This window comes from Aptenodytes patagonicus, chromosome 3 (genome assembly GCF_965638725.1).
Source record: "Aptenodytes patagonicus chromosome 3, bAptPat1.pri.cur, whole genome shotgun sequence".
Lineage (NCBI taxonomy): Eukaryota > Metazoa > Chordata > Aves > Sphenisciformes > Spheniscidae > Aptenodytes > Aptenodytes patagonicus.
Genome location: NC_134951.1, coordinates 49063959 through 49086362, shown reverse-complemented (window position 1 = coordinate 49086362; position 22404 = coordinate 49063959). Strand labels below are relative to the sequence as shown.

Genomic DNA, 22404 nt, shown 5'->3' with positions numbered 1-22404 from the left:
GTGGGATTTCTAATTATGCAAGTTGAACAAGAAGGGTGCTAACCATGGATTCTCTAGACTGGAATATTGTTTCACAGCCTTTTCAAGTTGGTGACCTTTTTTTTAAAGTTAAAACTTCTGTATTTGTAAAAAATGTTAGTCTACTGTTACAGCTTTAGCTTTTTTATATGTAAGGCAAAAGATTGGCACGTAATTTGGACTGCCAAAGGAGTAGGGAAGTGTTTTGATATTTTTTAAATTTTTTTCCCCCTCTTTAGTTTTAAGAAATGTTAAACATCTGGCATCCTGATCTTTTTTTTTTTGACCACCTCTGCTCTGAAATCTGACCTCAGTGCATGACTTACTATTGAGAAAAGCACTCTAGACCTTTGTCATCTTAGCTTTTGACTTGAAACTAAGGCAAGCCATAACTAAGGAGAAACAGCTTCAGAGTAACTGGCAAAGACGGGGAATATTAGTAACTAGTCTTGCAGCTGCTTTGTGGAGATGGCTGTGTTTGTCTGCAGCTTCACTGAATGGGAGATGAAGCACTTTGGCACAAAGACGAAACTGAATCCTGGCCCAGGGAAAACTAGAGCAAACCAAGGCATAGCAATTCTTAAGGCCTGTTCTTTTTTGCAGTCTTGGTCATATATCCCTGGTGCAGATTTACCAAGAGGGCTGGTATGACTTACTTTGTAGGAAATCTGAACTATACAAGCCCTGAAATAAGAATGCTGCCTGTGGACTAGAACAGAGTTTCAGTCCTTTCAAATTTGGTGACTAAATTTAGGTGACTAATTACACAATTAATTAGAGCCATATCTCAGGTGCACATATACCAGAGGGTTAACATGACTATGAATCCCTTTTCACCCATCCCTCTCAGTCTGGGTATCACAGGTGCGTGATGTGGAAACACACAATTATACAGCAGTCCCACTCGGATGGCAGTTTTGCCCCAGCCTTGTATGTACTAATGAAATAATGTACATTATTGCTTGGACAAAATGTCCAAGTTCCTGAACTTTGGTATGAATAGAAGTGGTGTTGGGCACAGCAAGCTCCTTGTGTGCTTTTAACGTGAATGTTTATATGGCACATCTATAGCTCAGTAATTAGAATATCCCAGCTGACATACCCAAAGCTTTTGGGGATGTTAGAGTTTTTTTGCTGGTAAACATTTCAGCCATCCAATTTGAAGCTTATTCTATTTAGGATACAATTAAAGTCATCCTCATGTCAGATACCCAGGCAAGGTATATCTTCAGCCATTTTCATAAACAGAAGATACCATAAGATGGCATGTTTTTGTAATGATAATTTCATAAAGAATACCTTATCATTAAAACTTCTTTCAAAAACTTCAATGTAAATTTATTCCTTAATGAGGCTACTCTTTCATAAGTAATAATAGTCTACATTGTATTGATAGTCTCGAGGCATTGTAAAAGAAATATTATTCTGATTATTTTGTCCTATACAGACAAGTTTTGGTCAATAATGTCAATGTAACTGTTACTAGTGAGATCTCAGGAAAATCTTGACTTAATAACTGTACCTTCCTTTTATTTGAGTTCTGGCTTTGTGTGACTGGTTTATTTCAATAAAACCATTTATTTAACACTTTTTTTTCCTTTTATTACAAATAAATGTGTGTGTTTCGTGTCTAGATGGATCCAGGTCTAGAAAAGCACAGAGAACAATTAGTAATTGAAGTCGGCAGAAAACTGGACAAAGCCCGCATGATTCGCTTTGAAGAACGAACTGGCTTTTTTTCTTCAACAGATTTAGGCAGAACTGCCAGCCACTACTATATTAAATACAATACTATAGAGGTAAAATATGATGTTCTATTTCTGGGGTTTTCTTCCTTCTTTTTGAAGCTATACCTAAAATAGTTGTAAGATATTACAGAATATGTAGCTGATTTGTTCAATATATTTTCAAATCATATTTATTGAAATGGGGAGAGAGGGAATAGAGAGGAAAAACAAAGAAACTAAGTATAAAGCAATACTGAAAAATTAGACTTGGTGTGAAGTGAGATTTGAAATTTCTGTAGTCTCTGCCTTCTTTTAGGTGACTTATAAGAAACATTTTGGTAACAGTGTGTGCAACCATTGGTACATGATAGCACATTCAAGTATAGAGTCTGATAACAGAAAAGTTTTTCTGCATGAAAATCCTATCAGGTTGCCAATCTTAAACAACTTTTGGCACTGTAATCAGATTGTGTTGTAAATGTGTAAGGAAGATGCATTTGTACAAAACTTTGTGGTATTGGAAGCTTGATTTGATGTACACATTCATCTTAAAACCTTTCTTTTGTAGTGAATAAGTCTTTTTCTTGAATAAAAGCTGAAGACTGCATTAATATTTTTTAACTGTTTACTGTCACTATGTATAACTGGTCTCACAGATTTCTTCACTCAAATATGTCCTATACTTTTTTTGAAATGGCCATAGATTGCACGTCTCTCGATTTTGGGATGCCCAAGTTTCGAGGGACTGTTTTTCTGAAAGTGCTGAGAAGTCGTTCTGGAAATTGTTCCTGTTTAAATTGTATCACTCTGGTCTGCCAATAACTTACTTACATTTTAACCTTATATGCCGTTTAAAATCTTGGTTAATGTTTCTTTCTTTTGTGCTATATGTGCATTTTTATTTTCAGTACTAAATCAATTCATTTTATTTTTAATAGACTTTCAATGAATTGTTTGATGCTCATAAAACAGAAGGCGATATTCTTGCTATAGTATCAAAAGCTGAAGAATTCGAACAGATAAAGGTAAAGTTGTATTCTTTCATACAAAGAATATGTCTTAGAACTAGACACTTCTGTAGTACTCACTCCATAAATAGTGTTTACAGACCCAAGTTTTGTTAAATATTAAGCACCATTATAAAATGTTTTCTAAGTAGGCATAATTGCCAAGAACTATATATGCTCTCACTCAAATTCACATGTAGTTCAGCTTGAACTATAGTGCACATTTAATAACTAGTTGTGGACCTTTGAGAATTCCTTTTAAATGCCTTTAAGAACTTTTCAGCTTCTCAATTATTAACAGGTGAAGATAAGTGTCCATTGGAGTGGTGCACCCAGGGACGAGATAGTTTTTCTGTTTGAAGTTTAAACCATTATTAGATGTCTCACTGAACAATTTGCTTTATCAGAAATGAGGCAGGACTCACTGAAGTTAACTCTGTGATATACTTCATGCAGGGAACAATATTAGATTAGCAGAATGATAAATTCTGATAAATTATTTTCAAATTTGAAATCTAGAAAGTTGTTGTAACAGATTTTGTTGTGCAGGCTAGATTACTGTGCTATTGTACTCAGTTCAATTCCAACCTCCTTTTTTGCCTCCTGTGAGGGTAGGACACAAGACAATACACTGCAAGCCGGCATGAGCTTGTTTGCCCATGCTTCCATCTCAGAGGTGCGAGCCAGACTCCACGGGGTTTATTAGCTTAGGCTCATTGCCATTTTACCACAATTACACAACTTTCAGATCAGAGTTGGCTCTCATTCACCTGGCTCTGTGAACCGGCAGTGTGAATCCCTCACCATCTACATATTTATATATTTGCACACATTGTCTGAGTATTACCATCTCTTTATCTAATGAAGAAATTGTATTTTGCAGAAATCTCTTCTATCATAGAAGATAATAAGCGGTGAGGTTTCACAGTGATACATGCAATGTTTTCAAAGCTAGAAGGCTTTTTTATGATAGTGGTATTGCTTTACTAGGTCTAAATTTAGCGTAATTGAATATTTGAAAGGAAAGCATATGGAAAATATGATGTGATATGTTTCTATATTTGTAACAAAGTTATTAGTGGTGCTTCTTGGCTAAAGCATAGTTTTTCTAGTTTGCTTTCTCAGATTTGTATGGTATGGCATCAGTGCAACATCATTTCCAGTTTTTTGTGATTCGTTTGCTGTGCAGCTCTGAATGTTAAAACTAGTAACCGATTTTCACAAAAATAAGTCAGGATTTGCCCCTCTGTGTGATACAAATTGTGACTTTTGTTGATATGAATCATGTTTCCATAATGCCTTTAAAAATTCTGTATTTTGAGATATGTAAGTCACCAGTAACTGAAATACAGATCTGGATTTGACCTGTACTGTGCTATGCAAGAGCAGAAAAAATTATCAAAAATGCCGTTGTAAGCAGAGCATAATATTCCCGTGACACTGGAGTCATCTGTGATGGTTGTGTCCTTCATTTTTTTCTTTCCTGTAGGACCAGTGGCTGGATAGTTGGGGATTTTAACCCAGTTGTCTTAGGGTCTTTTGTATGTCAGGTAGTCAGGTCCAAATGAAAATTACTTTCAGCTGGTTCCCTGCAGGGACCAAACATTTACCATCTTTAAATAAGTTTTACACTAACAGACTATCAGTAAATCAAAGAATATGTAGATTTATGGTGGTTTTGCCACGTAAGGGTCATCAGTTAGAATGTGAAATGTTATGCATTATTCAAACCATAGATATGAATATTTCTTTACTCATATTAAGACTTAATCTTATTAACAGTGAAAATTTTAATATCATGAATCATAGTACTTCATAGTTTTGAGTTAAAAATGTATTATGCCACATGCAAACTATGTAACTATAATGAGTACATTTAATGTTAATTCAAGATTGCCCTAATCCAGATGGACAGAGGTTTTACTCTGGTCAAATAAAAAATGAAATCTCATCAGATGAAGGATGGTAGGGTCAGAAGATTCAATTTTTGTGGCATATCAAATTTTTGTATGTCAATGGCAACCTTAATAGATGGTGATGAATAATAAAATGTAATTGTGTCACTATTAAGACAGTTTCAATTATGGTCTATTAGCTACATTGTGGAAGATGTGGGTTTGCTGCTTTTTTTCTTCTTTTTTTTTTCCCCCCCTTAAAACTAGGGACTCCATTTAAAAATAATGTAACTATGTTATAAGGAAAATTTGATTTCGATGTAAAATTTTTTATCAAATTGCTCCAGCCTCTTCATAATGTATAATTGTGTTTTAGGTAAGAGAAGAAGAAATAGAAGAGCTGGATACCTTACTGAATGATTTCTGTGAACTTCCTGCTCCAGGAGGTGTGGAAAACAATTATGGAAAAATTAATATCCTCCTTCAAACATATATTAGCAGAGGGGAGATGGACAGCTTCTCCCTTATTTCAGATTCTGCGTATGTTGCACAGGTAAAAATAGTATTTTTTACATATCTGTTGCTGTCTTCTGCTGTTTTCATTCTCCCAAATGTTTACAATTATGTAAGTAGGCCTTGATTTGCAACTTTTTGTACGTTTTTATGCAAATTGAGTTGAAAATCAGAGCCTTGTGTGTGTGCGCATGTGTGGTATAATATTTAAGTAGAAAAGATTTGCAAAAGCCTACCTTGGGAGACTATTGCATTTTTTGTTAATTATGAATGTCCTTTTGTTTGTATTACCCCTGTAGTCTTAGTAGTTCTAACTGTGATTGCACAGAAATGTTATTCTTAACTTACTGGGTTTTCTTCTAAATCTGGAAAACTGTTGCAATTTATTTTTATGTTTTGTGTACTTTTATACTTTGTTCTGCAAAACATAATTTGTGTTTTATTCACATATCTTAGTTTACACAAGAAAGATGTGCTATTACTATTTTATTGCTAGATGTAATCATGCAGATTTACATATCAGCCTATATATTTGTTTGTCGACTTGTTTTGAGACCTGAATGGTTGACAGTTATACAGCATGTTTAGTTATTACACAGAATAAAAGAACTGCAAGCCTGTGACACAGAACTGCTTGCTTACACAACCAGAGCCCATCTTAGAAAGAAAGGGGTGTTGCTTGAAAGTTTAGAATTCTGAATCCCGAAGAACTGGAAGTGACAAAATGCTCATAGCCAATCCCAGATGTGCAACAATAACGAATGTATAAAATAGATTATAAAGTTTTACCTTTTAGCCTGTCCTATGTGTCTCTCCTTTTCTTTTCTTTTCTTCTTTCTTTTCTTTTCTTTTCCCTTTTCTTTTCTTTTCTTTACAGTCAGCAACAAGTTGCATTGAATCATTTTTGTCTCATCCTTACAAAACCATTTTGGAAATGATTGTAAAATCGCATTTAGTTGGTGCTAAAGATGAGAGTTAAATATTCAAAAGTATACATATTGTTCAGCGAGATTTTTATACTAACATTACCTTCTTCAGAAGTGTTTACATTTCATAGTATGTATGGGTATAAATGAGAAAATTCTGAAATCATTACACACCTCATAAAAATTGTGCACAGCAAGATCATTTTCAGTAGGATTCTTCTAATCTTTGCTTTCAAGACAATTGCATTTATTTGTCTGTCTCAATTATAGCATTTTTAGTGAGGCAACATGGTCATCTTCTCAGATCTTCATAAATTGTACATGTGGAACCAGTGCTACAAATTGTAAATTTTTTTAATTGGATAGTGACTATTAAGAAAATCATTCATCCTTTCTAAGTAAAAGAAATGTGCTTCTTTATTAACATATGCTTCTTATCACAACCAAATAATCTTCTATTTTTTATTCCTGTTGGCATTGCAGAGCCAGTAGAGAATGATTGTATTCTATTCAATGAATCAAGAACAGAATTGCTAATCCAGGCGTAGTGCCGGTAGGAAAAACAAAAAAAAAAAAAAAAAAACATCCCCAAAAAACGAAAACAAAGACCAAAAAAACCACAACTTCGTAATACAGCTTGATAAGTTTATGAAAGGAATATCACAACTTACATTTTCAGGATAAGACTGACCTCATTCAAGCTTACGTTAATAATTAATTTTTCAAGTTCAAAGCAGATTTATACAGTTTGGTTATACAGTAGTCTCAGAAGATAGTAACATGTTAAAAAAAAGTCACTACTGTTAAACTTCTGTGCAAATGTTGTGAAATTCAATGTGAAATGGGATGCTATTATGGAAGCACAACTGCAGTGAAAAATTAAAACTTGATTTTCCATATAAACTGAGTTTGCAGGTGTATATTATATGGGGGGAGAAGGAGGAAGATATTCACGGTAAGTTGATTTGTTTCAGAAGTGACTGAGATGCAATAAACTTAGAAGTCCTTAATGTTACCATAACCGTGAACAAAATTATGTGGCAGACCTGCCACTACAACTTTAATCAGTTGCACATACTTCTTTTCATAATTTCTTTAGGCAATCATGAAGTAGTTGTGCCACTAGACAGTGATGGAAAAAATAGTTTTCAAGAATGTTTGAAATAAGTTTGAAAAGAAAAATCTATTATGGTTTGTCAAAGATGAGTCTATGGGATCCTTTTCATTTTACAAAGAATACTTGAGAGAATTACAACATTTTTGCTTTTTTTTTCACTCTCCAGAATGCAGCTCGTATTGTTCGAGCTCTTTTTGAGATTGCCCTTAGGAAACGTTGGCCTGCAATGACATATCGACTACTGAATCTCAGCAAAGTCATTGACAAGCGGCTGTGGGGCTGGGTTAGCCCTTTGAGACAGTTCTCAGTGTTACCACCATCAGTCCTCTCAAAGTTGGAAGAGAAGAATCTCACTATAGACAAGATGAAGGACATGAGAAAAGATGAAATAGGTGAGAAATCAGCAATTCTGATCTGCTTAAACTGTTAGTAATCAATGGGCAGGTTAGAACTAAATCTGAGCCATTCGTTAATATACCCACTCTGGTCTGGAAGCCATGTAGACACATTAATTTGGTATTATGGTCTGTCCAATAAAGAAGGTTTATTCAGTCTCCACAGCTTGTAATATGGCACAGCTTTGAGGGTGAGGCTAGCCCATGTCCTGCCAACCCCAGAATACATGTGGAATGGCGATGTATGTTGATACGTATTTACATATATGTGTATATATACATATTTATGTTGATCTGTGCTTCCCTTCTTGCTCACATTACATGATACACTACTATAAAAGGCATCTGTTTATTTTTGCCAGTTGGCAAAATATGGCCGCTTTTTTTTTTTAATTGAAATACTATTAACGTGAAAAAGAATAAAAGCAGATTATTATGTCCTGGTATACTATCAGTAAATGGCCTGCTTCTGAAACACTGCATTAATTTTCATTGAACATGGAGAATTCATTGTCACTGGTGTCATTGCAGCAAAACCTTAATGGAATTTTTTAAAGGATTTGAGACTTCGATAATGAGAAAATCCACAAGCCTACTGATAGACATAATGACAATTTCTAGTATGTGTGTATAAACTGTTGTGCATAAACTGTCCACCAGCTGGTTGAAGTTGAAAAAAAAAATTTGCTTGTAATGTATTTCTTTTTCCTATCTTAGTGTATTTTTTCTTATTTGGGCTTTCTTTGCACCTGTTATTGCCAGGGTGTTGAGAAATAAACTGCCATTTTTTTAAAAATCTGATTTTACAATAAAAATACAATTCATAGTCAGTGCTTTTTAGAAGTTATGACCTCTGACTTGATATTTCTCTCATTTGACAAGAGAACTACATTCGCAACTTAGGAAGCTTTGTTACACCCCTAATTTAGGTTGGAAAAAGTTGAATAAATGTGTAAAAGTTTGCAGAATTAGAGGCTATATTTTTATTTAATAAGTTAAGCCAAAGGACTATGAGAAAATTTTAAAAGCTTACTTTAACTGTGCATTATAATACATGGTAATTTTAAATGTATTAAAAATATAACATTTTATTTGAAGTGCTAGCATTATCATGCTTTTCTATTCAGAAGCGTTATAGCACTTTTTTATTCAGGTTCGTTAATTTGTTCTGTATTTGTGCAGTCTTTTTAATACTTAATATTCTTTTCCATTAATTGTATTAGTCCTTTTTTTTTTCTTTTCTTTTTATATGCTTCTTTCTCCCCATACCTGCCCTTGGAGAAGCAAGAAATTTTGTATTAAAATACAAAACCAGTTTTGCTTCCTTCAACCTAGCGGAACTGGTATTGACAAGATGGCAATGCTTCAATATATACCTACAAAATGTCTACTTTTGTTTTATATTAACTTAGTTTGAAAGTAGATGAGACTTGGGATTTGACTGTGAAAATAGGTCATTGCTGACTATATGTAATGATATTTCATGTCCTTCAGCCTTATAAACATCAAAGCAAGCTGATGTGTGCCTCTCTGTGAAGTGCTGTGACTTGGCATACTTCTTCCTGTCTAGCCTCTCTTTCTGACACCACGGGTGTGAAGGAAGCGCTTGCCTGGCGCCTGCCTTATTTTTATTTTAATTCAAAGCCATGTCGAAATGAGAAAAGGCACAGCTTCCAGGTGCTGCCTTGTTCTCTGACTCCATAGGACTGGTTTCAGTCTTAGCGTTTCTTCCTTTTTAAATGTTACTGTGGCCTTGGAGATAGGATAGAAAAGGCAGGAGCTAACAGGCTAACTCAGTCCATGGCCTAGGGAGGGATAAAAGCATCAGATGAGTGCCAGCTCTCCCAGTGAATGGAGAGTGCGTCGTGTGCACAGACCCTGGATTCCAGTGTACCACAAATTGGTCAACGCCTATCTATGTGCTGTTGCAATGTAATCACGGAGTTTCCAGAAAGCCAAGAAATCACTGTGTTACCTGAGATAAACAGCCCTGGTTTTTCAGAATACGGATGACAATCATTGTGGAATAAGCAAAATTTACTCTTCTTTTGTTAAACATACCTATTTTCTCGAATAGTCATCTGTTGTTCAGAAGGTTTTGATATTTCTTAAATGCCATTGATAGTTTCTCATAATGTGTCTATTTAAAAAAAAAGGGGGGGGAAGAGAGTTTTATAATATTTTACAGAAGCTGGGAGAGGAACCTTATTTTCCTCTAGCAGACAAGTGTACAAAACCTCAGTGCTGTCCTGTACAAACACAGAAGTTCACCTCACACATCGTGATACAGAAAGTGATTTTTGGCATGAAAAAGTGTACTTGCCTACATAAGCTTATTGAGTCATATCTTTGAATATTTGGCACCTACCTTTATTTAACACGATTTCTGAAGTTTTACCTCTAATTGCAAAAGCTAGTCACTGTGCAAGTATGCTATAATACTGTATATATCACCAGGTTGTACCAATATAATTATTTTGGTTTTTAATAATCCACTTGCTGGAGGTGCGCTTATTTTACCAACTGCAAATTAAACTGATTAAATATGTGTTAAAACTTTTGCATCAGGGATTTGCTTCTTAAGCAAGATCACCGTTCATTACTTCAGAGTATAGACAAACACCTGTGTGAGGCAAAATCTGCCAGTTTGTTAAATAAGAAAAACCGAAGAGGGAAAGTCAGGATCAATACAAAAAAATTAGCAATTGCAAGATGTCATGCTCCTAAATTTCGTGCAATGGCAACAAAAAGTTTGTATGACCTTTTCACTTTGCACATAATGCAAATAATAGGTTTTCTTCTCTTTTTTTCTTTTTTTTTTAAATGGGAAAGTGTGCACAGGAACCACATAATGATATCTGAAAATATCAGTAGCCATTTGTAAGGTAGCTTTTAACAGTGAGTACTTATGACCATTACCATTAAAATTTAAAATATGCTCCACATAATTATATAAGCAATTTCAGTGAAAATGTGATAAATCAACCTTCTTTCCCTAAATAAGATAGAAGTTGCAGTATTTTTCAGGAAAAAAAGAAATCACTGCTACATATTTTGTTTTATATTTATAATGAAGAGCAAGGAAACAGAGATTTCAGCTGTAAAATACAAGTAGGAAATTTTTTTTAATTAATATAATCACTTTATTGCCTTAGTTACCATGACTGCGATAGAAAGTCAAAAACATTGCAACATTTAGTTTTTCCTTTGTCTCAGTTACACACTGCTGTATTCTGAAATATCAGAGATGTTTACTAGTTGCGTGCATTTTTAAGCTATTAACTACCTTTATTCAGTTTTACAAAAAGTGTTCTTTGAATCTACTTTGAATCACTACACAGGAATTGTAGAAGTTCAAATGTGTGCCCTTCATTAAGTAAAAGGTAAGTATTCATGCTTTAAAAAAGAACTATATGGCTTGGTAAGAGCCTGGTCAAAAAGTCAGTAAAGGAAAGGGAAGTAGCTTGACATAATATGTTTTCAGTGTGAATTCTTAATAGTTATTTTAACCCCTTAGTTATAGCCAACAGGGGGGTTAATACTGATTTTTCTAGGCTCTAAATTGCTAATTCGAGTTAAGTATTACAAAATATTCAGACATGCCAGGTCAGGAGAGTCAGACATTTACGCACCTAAGAGCAAAACAAGCAAGCAATAATACTCCTCTCTAAAAGCCTATTTGAAAGTCGGAGTTGTATTATTTTTCCTGGAAATGCAAATTTGTTACACCTGATGTTTTCTTGGCAGGTCATATGCTGCATCATGTGAAGATTGGGTTAAAGGTAAAACAGTGTGTCCATCAAATCCCCTCCATCATAATGGAAGCAACGATTCAGCCAATTACCCGCACAGTGCTCCGAGTTCGGCTGAACATCGCTCCTGACTTCACGTGGAACGATCAGGTAAAAAAAAAAAAAGAGGTGGAGGACTGACAGGAAGCATTAATTTAACTTCAGTAAAGGAGATGATCACAGGGAGTCCATAGCTGTTTGGATAAGAAAAAAAAATATTTATTTTAGCTAAAAAGCAAATTTGATAATAGGAATGGAATGACCTTTAAGACTTTTGTAGAAGGTGGCACCCAAAGATCATCTTTTTATTTCCATTAATTGTTACAGGATTGCACTGTTTATAACATGTTCAAGCAAGTGCTTATACTGAATATTAATAGTAGTCACACACAGATTTAAGTTATATGTCCGAAAAGGAGAAGCAAGAAAAAGGGAGGCATGGATGGCTCTCTGAACTAGGAATGAATGTCAAACACAGAAAATAAAGCTTTGAAATACAGTTCGTGTATGCCAAGGTCTGCTGCTCTTTATGGCTTTACAAGTGTACATTCACAACATCAGTGCCTTTTTTTCTGTTGGGACTTGTCTGAACAGAAAAACTGGGATATGTTTGGAATTATATTCATCTGTGTTTTATGGTGCAAATTTATATGAAAGGAGTTGTACTAGTTGCACATTTAGATATACCCACACCCTTTGATTCAGAATCTGTTCATTAGAAATAGATTTAAGATAAATCTAAATGAAATACAAATGTCCACATGGGGGCATTGTATTGTTGCTGGTACTTCTGAAACTTTCTACAGAAACAAGGCAAAGATACCTCAGTGGGCAAGCATATTTTTCAGTTTTTTACACATAGGAGATTTACACTAAAGATAAATTATTCTGAAAGGTGGATATTAAGTATCTGTTCTTTTATTAAAAAATAATTTTAAAATTCCTTAGATTTACCTTAATCACATGTAAATTAGAGTTTTATTCCACAAACATTTAGATTATTTTAGAATTTATTTTCCCTGCCTAAAGGCTTTTTCTTTTCTTTTGGAAGTTTCACCAAGTTAGCTTATGAATGGGAGATTAATGATCAAAATATAAAAAGTTAGATTTTGTTTGCTACCTGGGTTTATTACAGAAATATTTGAATGGATTCCTAACATGAATTATAACATGAATTTTTTTTTTTACTGCCTTATTTATGTGCAATACTTCAGAAGGCAAACAAACATTGCTTTTTAGGATTGAAACAAGTTTTTATTATTCAATCTTTCATCCACTTTACCTGTAATCTATTATAGACAAAAAAAACCCACGACTGTTCTTCATATTAAACTGTATCTTAATACAAAGTAATTTCTCAATCCATTTTTAGATTCTTCTACAAAGTCTAGGTTTTTCTATATTTTTACAAATTAAGAAGGAGTCCACACAGAATTATACTCTCTTATTTCGATTCTGAACTTCTACAGTTATAGCAAAACTTTGGCAAAAATCTATTTTCTGCTATGACCCCTTGACACAGTTTTCCTAAAGGTTGCTTTGGAAACATTATGATCATTTTATCAATTCAACTTAGGGAGCCCTTTTTGTGTGAGTTTGTATATTGGTACTCATCAAAACTTGGAAGACTTTTTTTTTTATTATTTTTGTAAGGTAGCTGTTGATTTTCTTGTTTCTTCAGTAAATGACACTTCTATCTCAGTAAATAAACAAAAAAAGCTGTTAAATTTTAATAGTCTCTAAAAATGAATAACTGTCTTTTAAATTCAACCATTGACACTCCGAAACTGCTTCTCCATCATCACACAGTATTTTAGCAAGCTATTCAGAAGAAGACTATAGAAACTTAAAGGTATAGCTGTAATCGGTACAAAAACTAGCTGTCAAAAAATTCCATTCAAAGAATGGGAGTAGTCAAATAAGATCAGAATATTAAAAATTTAAATACCATACTTAACTGAAATACTTCGCTTGGCTAACATTTCATGGTTTTAAGACTGTTCCTTTACCTGGGTACTTAATTCTAGAACGATCTCATCACAAATTTTGCACTTGCCTTTGCAACAGAAAGAAGATATGTTTTGGTAGTCCTGAGATGTGACATCATCATGATCTTTAAGGGCTGCAGTTTTCAGTGCTGGGAGCCCAGCTTCAGTAAAAGCATGTGAGCCATATCCCGGTGGAAAATTCTTATTATATTGTTAGAAGCAAAGGACTATAAACATACCCAGACAGAGCAAGTAAGCCTTACTGCAGCCAGGAGGAGTCCAGCAGAAATACAGAATAATGCAGCTAGTATTAATTAACCAAGTCATATATCAGACATGCAGTTGTAGGGCAACGGTTGCCCAAAACACAGGTGTGTGTCAGTTCTTAAGAGCTCCCCAGAGTTCTTGAGAATCGTTACTGGAGAGCGTGTTGCATTGCCTATTCCCACATTGCCCTTCTTTCCCCATGCAGCTTTGTCACAGGACTCTCCAAAACTAAGATGCTGTAACAGCTGATAATAAAATTTCTGAGCTTTGAACTTTATCGCCTTCCTTAATTCTTTTTTCCTCTCTTAAATTCTCCTAAACCCTGATGAAGTAATAGTCTCACTGTAATTTTTCAAAATGTCACCTGCAGTGACCTGTGTCCTTTCAGTTTCACTGCTTCAGTTCCTAGTGAAGCTGCTAGTGAAACTCAAATGTAATGAAAATGAGTGACAGTCTTTACTGTCCGTCTACTTATCTATTGTGCAACCGTGTTAAAAAAGAACCTTAGTTCTATTCTTAGTACATATTTTTGTCTTCAAAAGCCAGTACAGACTGTTTTCCAACACATACACAATAATGACTTATGCTGAAAATAATGTGTGCTGCGTGAATCAATACCAGATTCCTGTAGCGTTCAAATTGCCTTTAGAAGCAACCGTGCGCTTTGTGCTTTTTCCTATTAACTACAGTTTAGGAATAATTCCAACTTTTTTTTCATCTTCATGCTAGTTTTGTACCTTGTCATAGTCCTCATCAGAAACATCAGAAATCTATGTTCATTTAATAGTATGTTTCCCATACTCCTTTACTATGCATTTCTCTTCCTTTCCTAGATATTTAAGTAAAATGCTTGCACATTGGCACAAGTCATTTATTCTGACAAAGAAACAAAAATTCTTAACTGAGCATCCAACCTAGCTATGATTTGCGGCTGGCATTGCAAAATAAGGTACACAACAAAACAAACAAAAATCTAGGATGGAATAAAGTGTTGCCAGATGGCATGGGAATCATCAAGAGACAGCTCTATTTACGGTCTTCTCACTTCACCTGTAGCAATGACTAGATCTACAGCCTTCTGAATCCACTTACTGTATCTTTGTAGAGGAGGGGGGAAGAGAGAGAGGAGGATAGAGGAATGTCACAATTCAGTGTCCAGTTTTTCCTGAGAGAATGTTTTTGACTGAAAAATGAGCAGTGGATAGCAAAAGACAATCCTCTATACAGAATCCGAAGGCAGAAGTACAAGGAGGAAAAAGGAGGAGGAGTCCTTTTTTAGGAGCCTAGAGGAAACCCTGGGAGTTTGGTCTATTTATAAACAGCTGAGGCACTAGCTTCAGTTGCATTTATATCATGTCCATTTATATTATTTGTACCTTAAGCAAACTCTTACTGAAATACAATCTTTTAGCAGACTGATCTAATTAGAAACGTTATATTGCTCTTACCTCTGATTTCTATATTTCTGTATTCCTTTGTAAGCCTACATCATTTAGAAATATATCTGATATACCCAGCAAATCTAGGGAACCTCATTACAACTATAACAAAGCTATCTTTTCTACTCTTAAAGGTACACGGCACTGTTGGAGAGCCCTGGTGGATTTGGGTAGAAGACCCTACTAATGATCACATTTATCATTCAGAGTACTTCATCATTCAAAAAAAACAGGTAATGGATTTTATTCAGAATCTCATAGCAAGACAAAAATAAAGTTAGTGAGATGCAGATTTGTAAGGTCAAACAGTATTTTGACCTAAGCAGATTTTCAAATCAGTAGCACAGCTTTCAGTTTCAGATATACATGATAAGCTTGGACTTCCACAAAGATGTTTTCTAATCTCAGATGTCCCTTTTTCTCCTCCTCCTTTGGTGGGACGGTTATTTCCAGGTGAAAAAAGGAAGACTGTAATGGTTTTGTCTGTTAAAGAAAAAGATAAAGAGCCAGCCTTATTTTTATCTTTTGAAGTCCATGGAAACAAAAATCCATTCCCAGTGGTGAAATATTTTATAAAGATGTGAACGTTTTGCACATGGAGTTGCACACATACTTTATTGCTTTGTGTTGGTAATGCTTATGGAAGTGAGGCAAACTGATTTTTCAAGTTACTGATTTGTCTGTGCAGTAATTATTCTCTACATGTTTGCATTAGGTCATTACTAAAGAACCTCAACTGCTGGTGTTCACAATCCCAATTTTTGAACCTCTTCCTTCTCAATATTACATTCGAGCTGTGTCCGATAGATGGTTAGGAGCAGAGGCTGTATGTATCATAAATTTTCAACATTTGATTCTTCCAGAGAGACATCCACCCCACACAGGTAACTTCAAATTTGATCATTTTGTTTTAATTCATCTTGCTCATATTGATTTTCCTTATGATAGTGCAATAAATCTCTTACCTTCTGCTTCGTCATAGAAAAGTATATGGAATTTCACTTTGTGATATATTTGTATTATCGAGACTATTTCTTCACTAACTTTAAAGCTTTCTAAAATTTTAAATTCCTGAACAAAAAGCAGTTCATTTCATCTCAACGTAATACCAGCCTTTTAGTTACTCCAGTTTCTCTATAAACCATAGGAAAATTGAAACTGTCATATAAAACTAAGCAAATCTCTGTGTTACTGTATGTCTTATCTTAGTGCTTGTAAGCATTACATTTCTTCTGGACTGGTTAAAAATAATCTTAGAGTGGATGGTTGTATTATAAATGGCATTCAGCAAAGAAAAAACAAACACAGTTAAAATTTTGAAAATATGAAACATTTTACTATTTTTACTAAAATAAATTCATCATAGCAAGCACTGTTACGGTACCAAACATCACATTTCAACTCAGCACTGCTGATCAAGTCATGGCCTTCCCCTCCCCCTCCTTTTTTAACACTTGGCACAGAAGCATATGTTTGTGTTTTGCTTCTTTTTTTCTGGATACATAAATTGCTTTATACATTCATTGTGCCTGATGTCATTGTAAAACCTTTCCACTGTAATTACATTTGGCTCATCTAGCAGTCTGTGAAGTGAGTGCCTTCAGAAATACTCAGTTCTCATACGGTGCTGTCCTTTGGCATGCGTAAATTCACATGTGTTTGTGAAGTGTTTAGCTATTGTTATACTGTACCTACGCTGTCTGGAAAAGCATGTGTAACCTTTTTATCTAATTGACTGATCACTGACTACTATTCAGAAGAAACAGAAAGATATTTACACATCACCAGTTATGGAGCCTCTAGGATTTATGGTAATTGATTTCAATTCCCATCTGGTTCCCACTCAACAATGAAGTACATAGAGGCCCTGCTAGGCAAAAAACCTTCTTTCTCCTCAACAGGGCCCAAGAAATCACAGTTTCAGTGGGAATGATAAAACAGCCATAAGGTATCAGTGAAAAGCATGTGAAGAATATTAGGCATCATTGCCTCAGTAGATTTTATGACTCCCATATCATACCTTAATGTGAAGCACCCTGAAAAGACAATGAGACCTCCAGCCACAAAAAAAAAAAACACAAACCCAAACTTCAAAGCAAGCATCTGCATAGCAGAATCACTGCAGTCTCCTTAATTTGGTAGGATTCCAAATCCGATCTGGTTATATATATCATCTTCCAAATTCCACAATCTCTAATTGTTTGGATAGCAGATGCCCTCAAGATATATTGAGCATCATATATTGAAAGGCTGTTTGTTTATTCATTAAGATTATGTCTTTAATTACATGTTTAAAGGATTAGATGCAAAATTTAGTTGTACTCATCTGATTTGTATTACTCCATCAACTTAGAAACTCCAAAGAATCCTTCCTTCTTAAATAGATTTTTTTCCTTGAATCTGAAATATACAGACTATGCTGTCCTCTGACTCTGCGTTCTGTTATCATAAGAAACTGGACATACATATAATCTAATACAGTGAGTTTAGAACTTACTACAACTGGGTAAAAAGGAAACAGCTTTAAGAAAAAGTTTAATTTATGCAAATGACTGGTTCACAGATATCAGGATACTAACAACAGTACTTGCAGAAATACTTCAGAGCTATAAAATCAACTTTTCATTATTCCTCATCGAAGTTAACAATGACCCAAATGTGGACTCTGTGTCATATGAGATACTAAGTAAAACAATTTCCAATGTAAGTTGTTTTCCACTAAAGTATTGGTTAATATCTTTATCTTTATAATAAACTATGTTATGTCATGGCATCTCTTGACATGCACTTATGATTATTTTGTGTTTTTAGAGCTTCTGGATCTTCAGCCTTTGCCTGTCACAGCCTTGGGACATCGGGAATATGAGCTCCTGTACAAATTCACACACTTCAACCCTATCCAGACCCAGATATTTCATACACTTTATCACACAGACTGTAATGTTCTTCTTGGAGCACCTACAGGTTCTGGAAAAACTGTTGCAGCTGAATTAGCCATCTTTAGAGTTTTTAACAAGTATCCCACATCAAAGGTTTGTAAAATAGGTTTACTAGAATCATTTTGCGTAGGCATGTTTTCAGCAATACAAAAGCCTAGAAGACTATGGCAAACTGAATTTTGCTTTCTCCAATTTGTACCTGTCTGGAAACAAAATGGTACTGCATTATGCACATTTTGCTTTTATTTCAACTTTATATATTAATCAGTGTACAACTAGAGTTAAACCTAAAAACATGACATACAGGCATGCTGGATTTCCTTTTCTGTACTTACCTGCATTTCCTGCTTTAATCTCCTTCTACTAGCAGTAGTACTGTTTTATAGCTATTAGATCCCCTCCATGTGACTACAACTAGCCCAGTCTCTCTCTTATTTAAACAAATAGGTCGCAATTAATTACTACAAGCCAATTTTCTGTTCCAACTTGCCCCTGTGTTTTATTTCTTAAATTGTCTAAAAGCTGAACAACTCAGCTTTTGGGGTTTTGTTTTCAAAGTGAATATACATCTGTATCTTGACTTAGCCATCTTGTCTTGGTTAACCACATTTTAGTTTTAAAGTCTTTGGAAAAGATATTTGTATCTGACTGTGAGATTTAACCAAAGAATAACCTTTGAAATTAACAGAAATCTTGTACACAAATCCTTTATTCATCTCTGAAATTTCAGTATCTTCATGTAATTTGTTAGTCCAAGAGAGGTAAACAAGACACTGGTACCTTTTCAGCTTATCTATTAGACTTACAAAAAAGCCAGTTCTCAAAGGAATATATCTTTTAGGTTTTAATAAAGCTGAAAACCTGCCTATACATTTTAAAGAATGTATGTGAATTCTTCATGTAGCGGTTTCTTCATGTTCAAAAGCTTCAGAATATTTAACCATAAATCTCTAAATAAATATTGTTTCTACATGTCAGAGTATTCCCCCCTGCACAGCAGGCTTCTTTGAGGAAAATACTGTGACATTTTGCTTAAAATAATCAGCTTTTTAATTTAATTGGTAATATTTTAATAATTTAACAACATAACTAGAAATCGGGTAAGATATTGCTTGCTGGAAATTCTAATTATTTCTGTTCTAGAATGTTAGCTTGCAGATTTTATAGCCCTGGCAAAAAATGGCACTATTTATATCAGTGGGTTCTGATACTAAATGGTATAATAAATACTTCCATTTCAAGAAATTATTCTTTCTCTTTCTTAATTTATTTGCTTGTTTTAATGGCTCAGGAAACAAAGCAGTATTTTCAAGTGTTAAGTCTGTTTTAAATATAATCCTGTTATAGGTCATTTAAGGAACTCAGGCCTTAATCATTTTACAGATAATGAGTATGTTCAAATCTCACAAGTATTAAATATTTTTTTTCCTTGTAGGTACACTTTAATAAAGGTTTCTTGTTTAACTTCTGGTTTTGTGACATTTCTTTTACAGGCAGTGTATATTGCGCCCTTAAAAGCACTCGTTCGTGAAAGAATTGAGGACTGGAAAGTTAGGATTGAAGAAAAACTTGGTAAAAAGTATGTTTCTTCTTACCTAATCAGAGAAATGAGAAGCAAAAGAACAGCCCATCAAGTATGAATAAAATCTACAGAATACTTCTGAGTATTTCAAAATAGGTTTTGATTGTATACTGTCCTTCAAATTTCTAGTACTTAAAAAATAAAAAATGCTATCAATAGTCATTGTAGTGACAGCCAAATCAAAACTAAAAAAGGGATACACTTTGATACCCAGCTATTTTCATTCTCATTACTTGCCAGTGTAACAAATGTAAAGCTCAGATTTCTCTCTGCAGTATCCTTGGAAATTGACATTGCAATCCAAAATAAGCTTTCTTTAGAAACCTCAGCGATAAGGAACTCATAGGAGTTGCATGAACTGTATACTAGTATTCATATATTGTCCTTCATATATAAATTAGATATAATTTCATTGCTTGGTACCATTAGTTTCTTGCTGATCTTCTCAGGTGTTGGAGTTCAGCCATTACTTTATGATATATAAGGTATATCAGTCATGTTGATGCTTTCCAAAATGATACTTTCTTGAGTTAAAAATTATATCCATAGGATGCATTATTTAGGGCCTTTTCCTTTCCTTTATACAGCTTTTTTTGTAAATTAAAGTTCAAAGCATACCACAGGTTTCAGTAAAAAGAGGTGCTATTCTGTGTACATGAATTTACCAGTGAGATTCCTGCTATTATCATAACAGTGACTTATTAGTTGGTTTTTCTTTTTTTTTTTTTTTGCTATTTTCATGGTCTGTAAGGATAAATTATTTGCCTCATAATTTTACAATATTTTCAGGTAATATTTCCTTTTTGAAATTTACTCTATAACATCTGACTGAAATTTTGCACAGAAGTTACACATTACTTGGAGGAATTTTTATTAGATGTTCAACTGCATGTAGAATGTGTCCTAGAAATGTCAAAAATCCATTATATTCAGTCTAAAATGATGGATCATCTCAAATGCTGTTTGTAGAACTTGAAAGGATAATAAGGCAAACAATTGGAAAAACTCTGCTAATCTTCCCAAAAAAAATGACCTCAGGATAATTTCTGCTCCAGTCTTAATGGAACTTCACCAACAAATGCAGATACACTGCCATCTAGGCTCGTTATTCAAACCAGAAATCTATACAGAACAGCAGGCAGCAACTTGGTAGCTTTCTAGAAAGCTTTCATCCTGGCTGTGACAGGATGTTATGATTCATATTCTATGATACTGATATTCTTATATTATCTTCATTTTGAAAAATTAACCGTAGATGGTTTGGGACTCATATTAGCCCTCTTCTTTTTATATGGTTTTGCTAAGGAATGGTATTTGGTACCATTTTCAATTTTGAAAATCCTGTTAGAAGTATTTGACCAGAAACAAAATGACTTTGTTTAATTTTGTTTCTTCGCTCTTTTAAGAGTTAATGTTTAGGAGTTAATATTTGAACATTAAGATGTTCTAAAGCTTTGTAAAGCCAAGCCACCGTCTGTCTTGATTACAGGGTTGTAGAGTTGACAGGAGATGTGACCCCTGATATGAGAGCTATTGCCCAAGCTGACCTGATTGTTACTACCCCAGAGAAGTGGGATGGTGTCAGCAGAAGCTGGCAGAACAGAAGCTATGTTCAGAAAGTTTCCATTCTTATCATAGATGAGATCCATCTGCTAGGTGAGCATGTTTTGTTGTTTTTAATCAGAATCATTGCTAAATTTGAAGTGTGCTGGTACTTATGACATCAATATACTTTTTGACATCTGAACCTTTTCTTTTTCCCTGTTTTTCAATGGACTTTTCATTTACTAGGGGATGACAGAGGCCCAGTATTGGAAGTCATTGTATCTCGAACAAACTTCATCTCATCTCACACAGAGAAGCCTGTGAGAGTAGTTGGTTTATCCACTGCTTTAGCAAATGCCAGAGACCTTGCTGACTGGCTAAATATTAATCAGGTATGAAAAATGTTTCAGAAGACGGATATGTGTTTGTGCTGCAGAAAAATAAAATAGCCATTTATAAGATAATTCAAGGTTAAACTTGGAAAAAATGTTTTCTTGTAGATGGGTCTGTTCAACTTCCGACCATCAGTACGCCCGGTTCCTCTGGAGGTGCACATTCAGGGCTTCCCTGGCCAGCATTACTGTCCTCGCATGGCTAGCATGAACAAACCTGCATTTCAGGGTAAGCGACAAGCTGCTAGACCTTTTCCTTCTTTCTGTAAAAGAAAAAAAGACTTTGAGCACTTCACACAGTTCATTTGCAGCACATTTACAACATGTGTTACTGTACGTACTCTTGGCATGTATAGGGGGAATCTGCTCTGCTAATGGCCCAAAGCTATTTGTCTGAAACATAAAGTGTGCTGCAAATGCAACGTATAACTGAGGAATGTAATGTATTTCGAACAGAAGTATAAAATTAGTGCTAATGAAGGGGAAATAAAATGTGTTTTCTCTTAGTGTTTGACACCATAAAGAAACATTTGTGTAAAAATATTTGAAATTTAGAAAGTAATAAAACCATTCATATTATTAATCTGCTGAGGTATTTTCATATGGACCACTGTATGTAAGCATTAAAAAAATTGTGAACAGAAGTTGCAAGTCAGGCTAACCTCCTATAATTCTAGTTTCAAAGCAATAACCATAAAATTCAAAATTTGTAGTGTATCCAGATATGCTTCTGTTTTCAATTTTTTCTTCTTAACAAAGCTGGCAAGCAGGATAGATTTAAGAAAAACTCTCGTATTTTATTTGAACATGTTTTGTTTTGGTTACATAAGAAATATTTATTATATCAATTAAAAATAACCTCC

At 34.4% G+C, this 22404-nt stretch overlaps 1 protein-coding gene across 1 annotated transcript in view; it reads left to right on the top strand.

Annotated features, from left to right (window-relative positions):
- The window catches only part of ASCC3 (activating signal cointegrator 1 complex subunit 3), a 296878-nt gene that overhangs the window by 204342 nt on the left and 70132 nt on the right, over window positions 1-22404 (top strand). Inside the window, exons 18-29 of the mRNA XM_076333301.1 lie at window positions 1653-1817; window positions 2684-2770; window positions 5024-5200; window positions 7370-7595; window positions 11346-11500; window positions 15218-15316; window positions 15799-15967; window positions 17895-18115; window positions 19516-19601; window positions 21094-21260; window positions 21396-21541; window positions 21650-21770. Of these exons, the coding sequence (XP_076189416.1) occupies window positions 1653-1817; window positions 2684-2770; window positions 5024-5200; window positions 7370-7595; window positions 11346-11500; window positions 15218-15316; window positions 15799-15967; window positions 17895-18115; window positions 19516-19601; window positions 21094-21260; window positions 21396-21541; window positions 21650-21770 (1819 nt within the window). The remainder of the gene's footprint in view (window positions 1-1652; window positions 1818-2683; window positions 2771-5023; window positions 5201-7369; window positions 7596-11345; window positions 11501-15217; window positions 15317-15798; window positions 15968-17894; window positions 18116-19515; window positions 19602-21093; window positions 21261-21395; window positions 21542-21649; window positions 21771-22404) is intronic.